We start from the raw sequence: 15,918 nt of genomic DNA on the forward strand, positions 1-15,918 counted from the left end.
AATTGGTAGCGATAATAAAATTATGTTCTGTGCAACATTTTACCAGTTTGCTTCCTTTTGCTTTCCCCCAGTTCATGTTCTATTATTTTTCTTTCTCTTCCTTTTCCTATGACTAATTTTCAGTCAACCATCATAATTACGTTTTCATCTCTCCAACTATCTGAATAATTTCCTTTATCTCAGCAGACATTCTTCCAGTTTCTTTGTCATTTGCAGAGCTAGTTGGCATATCAACTTGCACTACTGTGGTGGGTATGGGCTTCTGGTCTGTCTTGGCTATGACAATGTGCTCACTATGTTTTCATACTAGCCCACCTGCATTTGTATTTTCTTATTCAAGATCAGTGGTTCTCCTGCTTTACTGCTATAGTTGAAGTCACGAAAGATGGCGGCCGAGTTTAGGCTTGCTTCGTGCATCTGCATCACGCATACTCCGACAGCCAATGAGCGTTCAATAGTGTTCTGAGCGCTCTGCTGTGAATTCTGTAGCTAATGCGAGCATTAAATGTGATCTTAGTGAGTTGTTTAGTGAATTTCTGTTTCATTTGTTGTGAGTTGTGATTGCTGATGGTAGTGGTAAGTGATAAAATTCTGCATAACCTAGCAAGAGATGTAATTTGCAGGGTATAAGCTTCCTTCAAGTGGAAATCATGCACACGTGTGTACTGCAACTGTCATTTGGAATTGTCAACAGTGCCATTCCTGTCCATGCCTTGACATGTGTGAACTGCCATCGTTCGTGGATCGGACTGTAGTTGATTTTGTGGTGATAACCCTTCACTAATGAGACTTGAAGTCCTGTCCTTCCTGGCATATATTTCTCTGATTCCTACCACATCTAATTTCAACCTTTCCTTTTCCCTTTTTAAATTTTCTGATCTACCTGCCCAATTAAGAGAGCTAACATTCTTCATGAGGAAAAGATGAAGAACATGCAAATCAATTGCAATAGTAAAAAGTTTTATTAAAATCCCTTGACCTAGTCTTCGACATCCTTAAAACATCATCATTAGAATGATCAGTGATTGACACTGCTTACATAATGTTGGGGGGTGTACGATAAACAACATTATGTGACAACATTATATATCCAGTGTCAGTCATTGATCCTTCTGAAGAAGACATTTTTAAAGACTTCAAAAGCTAGGTAAGGGGATTTTAATAAACTTTTTTACTATTGCAACTGATTTGGCTGTTTTTCACCTGCAGTAGCCTCCAGCCATGTTCAAGATTTTGAATGATAAAAGATTCCACGTGACATCACGCATACTCTGACAGTCAATGACCATTCAGTAGTGTCTGAGCACTCTGCTGTGGAGTCCCTAGCTAATGTGAGCATTAAATGTGATCGTAACAAGTTGTTTAGTGAATTTCTATTTCATTTGTTGTGAGTTGTCATCGCTGATGGTAGTGGTAAGTGATAAAATTCTGCATAAGCAAGCGAGAGATGTAATTTGCGGGATATAAGCTTCCTTCAAGCAGAAACTATGACTTCCCTTTCATGGCATTTGACACTTATAATCTCAGTTTTGTTTTTCCTGAGGACATATGACGTTCTCTTGAGTAATCCCTAGCAGGAGGTCCGAAAGAGGAACTCTTTTTACCTCTGGAATATTTTACCCAAGACGATGCCATCTTCGTTAACGCATGCAGCATAGCAGCACAGGAAGGGGGAGGGGGGGATAACAGCTGTACTTTCCCCTTCTTTGAGCTATTTGCAATATTAGCATAGCAGTGCCATGTTATCTGATATTACAAGGCCAGATCAGGCAATCATCCAAACTGTGATGCTACAACTGCTTAAAAGGCTACTGCCCCTCTTTGGGAACCACAGGTTAGTCTGGTGTCTCCACAGGTATCCCTCCATTGTCATTGTTCTTTGGTGTGGTCATATGTATTGTTGAGGCACCCAAGCCTCCGCATCTCGACAAGGTCCATGGTTCATGGGGGGTTTGATAACTTAGATTTGAATATTCATTGGTCTTACCCTATCTAATCTGCGAACATGCCCCAAGTACTTGACTTTTGGCTTGAGGATGGCACATCATAGATTGCAAAGCAAACGTATGTGTTGCAAAAGGAAGAAAACTTGGGTAGATGGGCAATTTGATTGGTTCCAGTTAATGAGGTAATTCTTGAAATGTGAAATCTCACATAGAAACTATTATATAAAACTGCAGAAAAATGTTTCATGTGCTGATAGTGCTGAAAGAGAGTTTATGATTTATCCAGCTTGAACTAATGTTATTCATTGTCAAGACCTAGCAGAAAATATGCTACCACTTGGTTAATGTTTTTAGGTAGTGACTGCCTGCCCAACAGAACAACTACTTTTCTGATTGTTACATGATCTATTGAGGATAGATTGTCAATTTTTGTGATGATATTACCACAGATTCACATGTACCCTTTTGTAGGTGTTCGGTATTGAATATGCTCCATGAAAACTAGTGCCCATCAGTGGCAGCAGAAAAGGGGGTTCTTGCTCAAATAAGAGGGAGAATTCCTTGCATAGACATTGAGTTTATTATAGTGTATGATCTCAGATATGACCCACACTAAATTGACTTTTGAAAAGCTAAAGGTAGTGTGATGACAACAATGGTCATAGTAACTTTCAAATCCTTCAGGATTTAATTTGATTTGACATATCTTAAAAATTGAGAGAATTTTATTCAGAAAAAGCTACTGTAAAGATTCAAAGGACAGATAACTAGAAGGAGCTTGCTCAAACTGTAATCATGGGTTGGAGCTGTGTCGCCAATTTGTATTGTACACGTAAGGTTGTAACTGGTGACTGCTTGTGTGATCAATATAGTGGTGTTATTCAGGAATAACTGTCTGGTAGGTTGCTGGTGAACTCAGCGTTTTTGTTGCTGTGGTATCCAATTGAGAAGGGATCTTTTGATGTACTGTGGTAGTATCCATACACAACTGCCTATCTCTGGGTACCTCACTGGGTGCTTTGTGCGTATTGCATGCATCTACATCTATAACATGGGCTTTGTTGCCTTCCTGCTGCTGCTATGATGCTAACACAGTCACAGTCAGTACTATAGGAATTACAGTATGGGCATGCTGTTCTTTTGTGTTGCCAGATGCTGTCATAGATGGAATGCAAATCACTGCATTGCTTTGGGTGTGAATTAGGATACTGTATGCTGTTGGTTTGGATGATGTTCATTCAGTGGTAGCAAATAGAAAACTTGTTATTGGTTGACACAAACAAAGTGATTCAGGAGGAATGTCATATAATTTGTGAGGTGATTCAACATGTGAAAATAAATCAAAAAAGTCATATGAACATGTGTCGGGCTTTTGATCATTGTGGAACTGGAGCGAGTTGAAGACTACACACATCAATGAAAGAATAGGAAGACAAATGTGAAAATTACTTACTGAAATGCTGTGTAGGTGCTGAGGTGGACAGAATAATGGTGGAACAGATGACTGATCCAGCCCACAGGAGGTGTGGGGGTTCTCCAGCAGATGGCAGCACTTTATCGTTGCACCAAGGCAACAGCTGGAAGCATATCCAGTGTGCAGTCTTAAATTGGATCAGTGAGCAGCCGTGAGGCCATGTGTGTGTTGTGCTTGAGTGTTATTTAATTGAGCAAGTCCATTGTGTTCATGGTTCATGCAGAATATGCAGACGTGTCGTTTGTGTACAGGTATTGTAATTGTAGTGGCTGTGCAGCTGTGACTGAATGCCAGAGACATTTCCCTGGTCAATGAACCCCTGTGCCAGGGTATTTCCCAGGGTTTTTCGAACATTGCGTGAATCTGGTACACTACCCAATGTACACATAACATCAGAATGTGAGGTCGTCCACTCAATTGAAAAAAGGGAAGACATTATTGCAATGGTACAACAGTGTCTCACTACCAGTACACTCAGCTCTATATTCCACAAATGCAAGTGTGGCATATATGACGTTCTGAGGGCTTGTACCCATTCCATATGCAGCCCATGCAATATCTGCGTCTAGGTGACTCAATAAGCAGACAACAATTTTGTAAATGGTTGGCTGTACACAGAGACATCATGCAATACACTTCATCTGCAGTTCTCATACATGGGTGATGCAAAATCTACGTGACGCTAGGGAAGCAGGATTCCAAGTTAGGTTCTCAGTGAATGTCTGGTGTGGTATGATTGACGATCTGGTGAAAGGTTGTGTGTTCCTGCCAAATTGCATGACAGCTGCAGCATACACACATTTCCTGATAGAAGACCTCCCAGCACTTTTAGAAGACATGACATTTGTGCGACGATGGCAAATGTACCTGCAACATGATGGATCACCGATTCACTGTATCAGACAAGTATCCCAGTATTAGGGTAACACATTTTCTCAATGATGGATTGGCCATGGCGGACTCATTAACTGGCCTGCCGGATCACCTGACCTAACCCCATTGTGTACACAACAAAGTGGATACACATGAAGAATGTATCGCTTGCATCACTGACACTGTTGTGTGTATTAAAGCCCGCTGAGATGATGCTCAGTGTGCAACCCAACACACCCTCCAGCATGTTGACAAGTGCACTGAGATGGGTGGAGGGCTTCTTGAACACATCTTGTAGGATGGATCAGTCATCTGTCTCACCATTATTTTGCCCACCACAGCGCCTACCCAGCATTTCTGTAAGTAATAGTCACAGTTGTCTTCATAATCGTTCATGGATGGCTGTAGTCTTCATCCTCCTCTAGTTCTGTAATGATAAAAAATTGGACACATATTCAAAGGACTTTTTCAGTTTATTTTCGCATGTAGAATCACCTCACAAATTATGTGACATTCCTCCTGAATCACCCAGTATAAGAACTGATACTTTGGGTGTCATGCTTGAAATTTTTTTATTTCAGGTTTGTTTAGAAATAAAAGCAATGTTAGTATACTTGCTGAAATATGTACTTCTGTAAAGAATGTATTTATTTTTTCAGGTGCTTTCATCATTACATAATTAGTTTGTAAGTCTGTATAAAGAAAGATATCCCCGGCTGAAGCACACACTGTATTTTATAGCTCTTGCATTGCAAGCCAATGTTGGCAATTTGTAGCTACTCGTATGGTAGCCAGTGAGAATTGCTAAATCTAATTATTTCCTTTGGCAGAAGATACAAATTGACTACATTTGTTTTTGATATGGAGAGCGGAAAGGAAACGAGGTATGGTGAAAAACTGATCTGTAGCATAGTCCTAGGGCTAGGTTTGGTTGAAATGTGACAGTTTGATTTAGGGTTGATAAGGCCAATGAATATGGAGGGGGGGGGGGTGTCTTGACATTTTGACACCGTGAAGAAGTGTAAGATCTAGATTATAGAATGTGACAATTTGCTTGTGAATGGAAGAGAAAGAGGTGCTGTCAGACTGGCCTGTAGCATAGCTCAACACCAAGGTTAGGTTGCAATTCTTCAGTGTGGTTGTGAGTTTGTGATGTCAACTGATGTTAATGGGGGAAGGGGACTAGATGTGCTCACAGACTGACCTGTAGCCCAAGACCTATGTTAGTCTGGAATGTGACAGTTTGCTTGTGAGTTGGCAGAGTCAGTGAATCTCAACACAAAAATAGGATTGCTGTAATAGGTAGAAATGTAGTGTAGTCTGGGATATACATTAGTTATTGCAATAACATAATTGTATGTCTTATGTTTTGATGAAAATTATGACAGTGTGTTTAAATTCTTTAACCCGACAGAAAAAAAAAATCCCAGGTAGTTTTATTTATAAACCACAGGAAATTAAAAACACACATTGTGATGGCAACTGACAACCAATTCACATTTTGTTTTGCTCAGTCCCATTACTCGTCATGCTAGTTGTTACCAACATTGGCAGGCAACACAGTAACAGCAGACACTGCAAATGCACTTTCACCATATCCACTGTTCCATTCTACCCCATCCTGCTCTGTTTTCCTTTTTAATGAGAGCTTATTAGATGTTTTAATTTCTTCTTTTGTTTTGTTGTCCTTGTAGAAAATGTTTGCAGTCTAGACTGGCTCTCTTTTGCTGGCTCCTATTTCTTTGTATGGTTGTAATATTTTTCTGTGCAGTGCAAAGGCTGTATTGTCTTTCCAATGTCAAGACTTTTCACAGCTTACAGTATTATCACTGAGCCAGGTGATGCAGTGGTAAGACGCTGCACTCAGCAGGACATCGGTTCTAGTCCCTGACAACCATCCAGATTTAGGTTTTCCACGATTTCCTCAAATTACTAAAGGTGTATGCCAGGATGATTCATTCAAAAGCATGACTGATTTCCTTCTCTGTCCTCTTGCCGATCCAATCTTTTGCTTGTCTCTAATGACTTTGCCATTACCGTATTATCAGATTAAAGGTTATTGTCCATATTGTCCTTCCTCCCTCACCCCCTCCCCTTTGCCTTCAGTACGGGAAAAAGCTGCAAGCATTTTTCTTTTTGTCACATAGATTCATAGCTCCATGTACTTCTCTTTAAGTGCAATAGTAATACAGATTTATAAAAAAATAGTCATCAGAATGAAACTACAATTAAATAGATAGAAAAATACCTGCTGTCTAAACAACAGCAGTGACGTGTGGTGCAGCTACCTGTTCTAGAGGCACCCCTATTGACATATTGAGTGACACAATCCATAAAAATGTGTTAACAAAAAGATGAGTGTCATTATTCAGGATGTAGTGAGCGAATGATGAGAATTATTGAGTTATTTGTTTCCCGTGAAGGCAAGAACAGCCTAAGTTTTCACTAACTTTAAGAAGTATTAAAATTTGCTGCATTATAAACTGTTATTGTAGTTCCTGAAGTCCAAAGAAAACAAGGGAGCTTTTTTTGTGTTTTGTACATGCGAATAGGCAGAGTCTTTGGAAAAGAGAACTTGCACTGACCATATGGGCAGGTCATTTCTCACCTAAGACATGACATACTGGTGAGGAACCACGCTTGCTTTAATGACATAGTAAATTAAATCAGCTAATATGATTCTTGTAACATTTTACAGTCACAATGTCAGAAGTGACATCAACCAAGTTCTTAATTTGCTTCCACATGAAGAGATTCACAATAACACTGAATGCAGAATAAAATGGTATGAAGTGTCATAACTACAGAATACATCAATGTACAGTCTTGTAAGTGAGCATACAATAAGTAAGTAAAAATAGTGAGGCCGAGGGCCCGGCACACCAGGCTTATATTGGGTATTTGTGCATGCGGCACAGTACTTGCCTTGCTGTATGTACAGGTTGCGAGGCAACCTCTCTGTGCTGGTCATGGAGGCACTTATAACACTTGTTGTTTTATTGTGCACACTCTCACTGTAGGGTTAAGACAATCCTTCGCCCTTGGGGAAAAGTGTTTGTTGTGGAGATGTCCATATCTTCATCAATAGGTGATGACTGCTGGAGCAGTCAATAGGTAATGACTGCTGGAGCAGGAGTTGTGCTGGCACAGGAGAATATGGTCTGAAATGGTGTGGATGTGGGCAAGTCTGGCGCCCACTCCCCTGACAGAGGCCATAAGGGAGCAGTTGTGATGATAGTGCTGTATCCATGTCCGCACACAGGAAGCACTTGGTGATAGAAGCAGCAGAGAAAACAGGAGCCAGAGGAGGTGTGGACTGCACCGCAGGAGCCGGAGGAGGCATGGACCGCACCGCGGGAGCCAGAGGAGGTGTGGACCACACCGCAGGAGCCGGAGGAGGCGTGGACCGCACTGCGAGGGCCAGTGCAGATTGTGGAGGTGGCTGCGGGTCGAAGAGCTCTCTGCTGAATTGTCAGTCACACGTGGACAGAGCTGGTCAAGGTGTTGTGACACCAAGCCCAGTGGTGGACGACTGCTGGTATCCCCTTAGGGCCCTTCGCAAATCCGCGGGCCTAGACGGCAGAGCGCTTATGGAATCTATGAAAGGCAGGTGCTGGTGGGTGGCCGGGCATCAGCGAAACCAAATGAAGCAGCGTACAGAGCTGGCGGCTGTGAAATAGCTCCACAGTGCTACGGTGACCAACTAGAGTCCGCCTATATGCACTTAAGAAAATATTGAGGGCTTCGTTGGTAGAAGGTTGAGTAATATATTTTCGCATGAGGGTTTTGAGTGTACGGACCCGTCGCTCTGCCTCTCCATTGGACTGGGTATGAAGGGAGGAGCCGTAACATGTCAGATGCAACCATTTATACAAAAATTTTGAAAATCTTGTGACATAAACTGGAGCCAAAGTCCGTCGCAAGCGTATTCGGCTATCCTTCTAAGGAAAAAAAATTTTGAGGGGGGGGGGGGCTGTGACTGTAGCTGCCATGGATGTTGACAGGCAACGAACCACATATGGAAGTTTTGAGAAAATGTCAACTACTACAAGAGATTGGGATTAAGAAACACACCTGCAAAATCAGCATGAATACACTCCCAGGGGCAGTGGGAGGCAGGCCAGTGCACTGTGGTCAGGCTTTCACAATGTGCATGTTCTCATTGTCAATACCTGGCCAAAACACGTGGTGGCAGGCCAGCAATTTTGTACGAGAGATGCCCCAATGGTCCAGATGGAGGATGCGCATGACATCCCCCTGCAATGTGGACAGGATCACAACCCTGGACACCAACTCTTCAGTACCCAATAGTAACACATCATCAGAAAGTGAGAGGCAGTGGCGGAGAGCATAATAATCCAATGCTCAGCCCGGTGGTTTATCTGGCCTTACATGGACAAATTGAACAACCTGATGTAAGACAGGATCGGCCGTGACAGTCGCAAAAATCCAAGAACTGGTAGTGGGAAAACCAGACACAATTGTTTTTGGCTTTGATGTCTAAATGCAGACACAACTGTTCATCCTGATTAAATGCTGGATTGGGGCCAGTCTGCAATCGAGAATGAGCATCTGCATTAGAGTGTTGTGCTGTTGGTCAGAAATGAATTGTGTAGTTATAAGATGACAAAAAAAAAAGAGCCTAGTATTGCAGGCAATGGGTCGCTTTGCCTGATAAAGATGATGAAGGACTGAAAAGAGAAACCAGAGGTTTATGACCAGTAATCAAATGAAACTTAGAACCATAAAGGAAAACATGAAATTTTTTGAGCATTTATACAACAGCGAAGGCCTGTTTTTTTATCTGTGAGCAACACTGTTGTGCCTGATTCAGTGTCTTGGAAGCATATGCAATAGGACGATCGAAACTGTCCATATGTTTGTGCATGAAAACAGCCCCAAGGCCATACTGGGAAGTGTTCATGGCCAAAACAAGATGTTGGACTGGTTGGAAGATAACCAAGCAAGGTGTCAAATGTAATTTTGACCTTAATAGGTTAAAAGCACACTCACAGGTGGGCAGCCAGTGAAAAGGAACACCATTATGTAAGAGAACTTGAAATGAATGGGCCAGTGTGTATGCATCAGGAAGAAATTCAATGTAGTTCAGTATGATTCCAAGAAAGGCTTACAACCCTTTTACGTTGATAGGACGCAGCAAAGCTGTAATGGCACCGATGTGCTGGTGTAAAGGCTTGATGCCAGCATACGAGACTTCAAAACCAAGATAGATGATAGACAGCTGAAGAAATTGTGATTTGTCCAAATTACATTTCTAACCGTTGGCTTGTAGTACCGTGAATAAGGCGCTAAGGTTCCACAAATGTTAATCTGTTGAGGAACCTGAGACCACAGTATCATCCAGGTAGTTAATGCACTCCAGCACCAAGGCAGTGAATTGCTCCAAAAATCATTGGAAAAGGGCGAGGTGCTAGCCACACCGAATGGCAGGTGCTGGTATTGATATAACCTGAAGGGTTTGATTTTGAATCGTCATCCAGAGACAGTTGTAAGTATGCTTCTGATGGGTCTATTTTGGGAAAATGTTGGCCCCTGGAAAGTTGTGCTAAGGTTACATTCTGATGTGGTAAGGGACAAGTATCAGTAGTTGACTGTGAATTTACTGGCACTTTAAAATCAGCACAGAGCTGAAGGTTGCCATTAGTTTTGTGACAACTACGACAGGTGTAGACCATTCACTAGAGGAGACGGGTGTGATAACACCCAAAGATGTGAGTCGATGTGGTACCAATTTGACTTGCTCCTGTAAAGCTAATGGGACTGGATAGTATGAAAAAATAAAAAAAATAAATAAAATAAAAAAAAATAGGGTCATGCCATTGGTTTTATTGTAATGTGAGCTTTGAAGTCAGTAGCACACCCTAAATCTTCCAAAAACATGAAGGAATATTCCAAGCAGAGTGTGTCCAGTTGTTGGTATGGAACCTGCCTGATACCACATACAGTTCATTGGAAATAGAGAGCCCAAAAATTTTGAAGGTGTCTAACTAAATAATTTTTCAGTATTGGCATCACCCAGCACTAGAAAAATCAAAGGCTAAACAACTGTTTTGTACACTACATAAGTAGAAAATTGCCCCAATGTGGGTATTTGTCATCATCTGGCAAGATAGAGTGGACAACACCATTAATCCAAGATCGACACAGGTTTGAGAATTTAACAAAGTGAATGCTGGACCTATGTCCACTTGCAGTTCTAATATCTTGTCCATCACATGTACTTCAATGTAGAATTTGTTTGGTGCTACTGTCACTTCAGAAACACTGTTCACATTCATGTTCATGTCTGGTGAAGGAGGTTGAGAGTTGCACATAGATGCAATATGTTTTTTTTTTTTTTTAATACAATGGTTCACATCGCCCAATGCTGTGGGCACATAGCCCACTCATATTGAACAAATCAAAAAGGGCTCAACAGAAGAGGAGCATGCAACCGCTGTTGAGATGCTGACTGCTGCTTATCGTGACACTGCCCTGTGTGGCATGAAGGCTGTTGCATGGCTGCAACATTGTAATCTGCCTGTGAGCTAACCAATGGCAGTTGAGGAGGAGAGGAAGCACAAATGGCTACTCAGTCTGAGCAGCTGTAACATGAGTACATTTGCAATGATAATTAAAGGGCAACTGACACAGTCTGTCAGAAGAGAGAGTGGCAGGCTCCTGAAGACGAGCTAGTGGGGACAAAAGATGATAAACATGAGGAGAAATTCATGGCAAAAATAAAGCCTTGTACAAATTTGGGTCAGTGACTCCAAAAGTTTGAAAATTTTGCTGACGGTGTTTTTCATGTGTGTCCCCATCTTCTGTAGAATCATCATACAGAGGAAAGGACTGTGGAACCTGGCACGTCAGTGATGCTGCCAAATTGCTTAGTGCCATGTAGAGAGCCTGGTCAGTGAGAGCTCACTTTATTCAACAAGAGTTTAAGAATTTGTTCCACTGATATGTTGGTTGTATCTCGAACCAAGAAATGAAACAAATGGAGTAGAATACTGCACTTGACACCAAGTTGTTTTAACGTTGTACAGACACATTATAAGAACACCAACCAAGTTTTATTCTGCTTCCACATGAAGAGGTCCACAAAACACTTAATGAAGTATAGAACAGTGCAAAGTCTCATAACTATAGAACACATCAACATACAGTCTCATTATTGAACATACAGTAAGTAAGTAAACAGGACCGAGGCTGAGGGCTCACACGATCGGCTTACATTGGCCTGTTATGCACACGACACAGTGCTTGCTGCACCACCTTTCCAGATGTGAGGCAACCTCCCACGGCCGGCCATGGAGGCACTTGTATTTGCAAGTTGTTTGATTGTGTGTGCTTACGTTATAGGATTACAACAGTGATAAACATAACTTAATGTTATTGTTTTAAGTACTTGAAAAAATGTAGTAAACTAGATAAATTACAGGCAGTCTGGCAGAGGCAGTTGATGTCAGCGGGTTCTTGAACTGGAGCTTACGCTGGCTGATAAGTTATTTTTAGTTTGGGAAGAACATAGATATTCACAAGTACAGTACTGGGAGGAGAAATGATTGACATTATCCTTCAAATGAATCTAGCTTTGGCACAGGAAGTTGTGAAATATGCAATTAAAACTACGAGTAGTTGACAATCTACAAATAGAAATAAAATGTCCGATCTGTGATAGAAGTGTTTTCAAATGTACACTGAAGATATTTCTCCTTAACAACTTCTGCTCCACAGAAGTACACTTAAGTAGCAATAATTAATCATTTACATAGAAGATAACTTGTAAATGGCCAACATGCAGACACACATTTTTTTTTTTTTTTTTTAGTTAATATGTGTCGTGTGTTTATTCAATTGACATGTTACATATCGTAACATTTGTCATGACTATGATCTGTTTAACACATAATTAACTAAATGACTAATTAAGTAACTAATGTCTCATTGGTAACTGCAGTTGCAAAGTTTATTTATGATATGCGGCAAAGAATGAGATCGAGTTTATAAACTTTTTTTTTTGCCCATAGTATTGACTGATCTTGTGTTCATGATAATGTGTATAGTGCTAGTGATGGTACACTAAAAGTTTAGTCAGCATTTCATTATGCAAAAAGTAAACCCTATCTGTAGTTGAACATCCAACTGCTATGTTAAGGTGTGTGCAGATACTCTCAGTATCAATAAAGAGTAAAGGTCTAAAAGAACTGTAATTAATTAGGAATTCATTAGGGAAACTATTTAGGTCAAGGGAACAAATTTTCTTTCCTTTTGGTATTGCTTCACATTTGTTTTACACTGATGTTGCTAATCAATTCCTGTTAAATCTCACTTTCTCCAAGTCTCATCTTTTTTCAGACGAAGAAACTTTTTGTTGTGAAGGACAATAATTTACTAAACAGTAGTCTGTGCTTGTTGTCCTGATTCTGTTTGATAAGTAGATATTTTTTCCTCTTTTGCAGTTGGATTGTTCATTTTTCTAAAATAATTGAATCTTAGAATAATTCTTAAAAAAAAAAAAAAAATGAATTGTGTAGTACCACATGCTAACCATGGTGGCACTCATAGGATAAAGACTGATATCATACTTTGTGTGAACATTGAATTATTTTTGTGTGATAGTAATGTAAAAAGTATTTTCCAGGTACAAAAAATGTAGGTTACAACAGAATGAGATTTCTGATCGAATCCCTCAAAGATATTGACAGGCAGCTTAGAGCAGTTGGTGGACGATTGTATGTCTTTCACAACAACTCAGTCTCTGTGTTTAAAGGTTTGCATGAAGAGCTAGGTCTTTATAAACTTTGTTTTGAACAGGTATGTATGGCTCAGCAGCTTGATAACCTTTTCTTTTCCTTGAAGTTCTTCTGTGGTATAGTCTTGCATTCACTTTAGGCTGTAGTAATGGTAGCATTAAAAGTGTAATTGTTTAGGACTAAATATATTACTTCCTCTTGTGTTTTATTCTTCAAATTTTTACTGTCATGCATTAGATTCTGATATGGTTTTCAGGAATAATATTTGTCATTTTGGGCAGTTGATTCCTGTGTTTCTTGTGGGTAGTCAGTTATTATTCGATAATGCGTTGAAATGTTGAAAATGGATCTGAAGAACAACTGAAGTACCTTGTCCAAAACAGCGTGTTTCACTAAAAACATTTTTGTTAACATGTGAGATTGACTGCAACCAACACACTGTTAGTGATAAGAATTGGTGTGCTCTCATCAAAAGCTACTGGATAAAAAGTAAGTACAAACCACTCACAGATTAGGCCTTAGGCCCGTTCTGACTGGTCGACTCCTACCTACGAGGCAGTGAAGGGAATGATCTATGGTTGTGGAAGATGTCACCAGTCTCTCCAGCATTATTGCCAGTAGATGAATCCTGATGATGCCGCTGCTTCCTTATTCAAGCAGATCCTCATTCACAAGGACTGAGGTATTGCCAGGAATCAAAGCCGAGTTCTTCCTCACTGAAGGCAGTGACGTTAACCATTCAGATATGGAAGCATTTTGTTACTGGGTAAACACTGTTATAAGAAACAAAATGGTCGTTGTAGATTTGCTTGTTCGATTTAATAAAAATCAAAAATCCAAGTTTATATGGGTCAAATTATGTGCTAAAAAGTCTGCATCCTCTTTGCTTAATAGTCTGTGAAACTCCTCTCCTGTGTGTCTTTCAATAAAATAGTATTTATTTATTTACTCAGTTGTGTACCCATCCCCTCTGCAGAAGACACCACCTTCAAGTAGCATTGTCCATCTGGACAGGACAGAGAGGTTTGTGTGTTCATATGACAGTAAGAGCTATGCTGGTGGTAGCGTAACCTGCTGCGGAGATCTCCCAAGCCAGACAAGTCTTAGTTATGAACCAGATGAAGTGGGTCTCACAGCACCGTATCTTCCCATTCCCTAGCCTTAATCATTTCACATTTTTAAGGAAAGAGGAGATAACCCTCAACAGCTGTAGAGAAAATAATTTGTCTAGAGAAAAAATTTGTCAGGAGAAAGAAAACTGGTGTTCTACGGATCGGAGCATGGAATGTCAGATCCCTTAATCGGGCAGGTAGGTTAGAAAATTTAAAAAGGGACAAAATCAAATAGGGGTAATGCAGGAGTAGGTTTAATAATGAATAAAAAAATAGGAGTGCGGGTAAGCTACTACAAACAGCATAGTGAACGCATTATTGTGGCCAAGATAGACACAAAGCCCACGCCTACTACAGTAGTACAAGTTTATATGCCAACTAGCTCTGCAGATGACGAAGAAATTGATGAAATGTATGATTAGATAAAAGAAATTATTCAGGTAGTGAAGGGAGACGAAAATTTAATAGTCATGGGTGACTGGAATTCATCAGTAGGAAAAGGGAGAGAAGGTAACATAGTAGGTGAAAATGGATTGGGGCTAAGAAATGAAAGAGGAAGCCACCTGGTAGAATTTTGCACAGAGCATAACTTAATCATAGCTAACACTTGGTTCAAGAATCATGAAAGAAGGTTGTATACATGGAAGAACCCTGGAGATACTAAAAAGTACCAGATAGATTATATAATGGTAAGACAGAGATTTAGGAACCAGGTTTTAAATTGTAAGACATTTCCATGGGCAGATGTGGACTCTGACCAGAATCTATTGGTTATTAACTGTAGATTAAAACTGAAGAAACTGCAAAAAGGCGGGAATTTAAGGAGATGGGACCTGGATAAACTGAAAGAACCAGAGGTTGTACAGAGTTTCAGGGAGAGCATAAGGGAACAATTGACAGGAATGGGGGAAAGAAATACAGTAGAAGAAGAATGGGTAGCTTTGAGGGATGAAATAGTGAAGGCAGCACAGGATCAAATAGGTAAAAAGACGAGGGCTAGTAAAAACCCTTGGGTAACAGAAGAAATATTGAATTTAATTGATGAAAGGAGAAAATATAAAAATGCAGTAAATGAAGCAGGCAAAAAGGAATACAAACGTCTCAAAAATGAAATCGACAGGAAGTGCAAAATGGCTAAGCAGGGATGGCTAGAGGACAAATGTAAGGATGTAGAGGCTTATCTCACTAGGGGTAAGATAGATACTGCTTACAGGAAAATTAAAGAGACCTTTGGAGAAAAGAGAGCCACTTGTATGAATATCAAGAGCTCAGATGGAAACCCAGTTCTAAGCAAAGAAGGGAAAGCAGAAAGGTGGAGGGAGTATATAGAGGATCTATACAAGGGTGATGTACTTGAGGACAATATTATGGAAATTGAAGAGGATGTAGATGAAATGGGAGATATGATACTGCGTGAAGAGTTTGACAGAGCACTGAAAGACCTGAGTCGAAACAAGGCCCCCGGAGTAGACAACATTCCATTAGAACTACTGACAGCCTTGGGAGAGCCAGTCCTGACAAAACTCTACCATCTGGTGAGCAAGATGTATGAGACAGGCGAAATACCCTCAGACTTCAAGAAGAATATAATAATTCCAATCCCAAAGAAAGCAGGTGTTGACAGATGTGAAAATTACCGAACTATCAGTTTAATAAGTCACAGCTGCAAAATACTAACACGAATTCTTTACAGACGAATGGAAAAACTTATACAAGCCAACCTCGTGGAAGATCAGTTTGGATTCTGTAGAAAT

The 15,918-nt window shown here is 40.4% G+C and overlaps 1 protein-coding gene across 4 annotated transcripts in view; it reads left to right on the top strand.

The window, feature by feature from the left end:
* LOC126235973 (cryptochrome-1) overlaps nucleotides 1–15,918 on the top strand; it is a 120,494-nt gene that overhangs the window by 9,449 nt on the left and 95,127 nt on the right. For all 4 annotated transcript variants that reach the window (XM_049944947.1, XM_049944948.1, XM_049944944.1 and 1 more), the window contains exon 4: nucleotides 12,941–13,113. In XM_049944947.1, the coding sequence (XP_049800904.1) occupies nucleotides 12,941–13,113 (173 nt within the window). The remainder of the gene's footprint in view (nucleotides 1–12,940; nucleotides 13,114–15,918) is intronic.

Source organism: Schistocerca nitens, chromosome 2 (genome assembly GCF_023898315.1).
Source record: "Schistocerca nitens isolate TAMUIC-IGC-003100 chromosome 2, iqSchNite1.1, whole genome shotgun sequence".
Lineage (NCBI taxonomy): Eukaryota > Metazoa > Arthropoda > Insecta > Orthoptera > Acrididae > Schistocerca > Schistocerca nitens.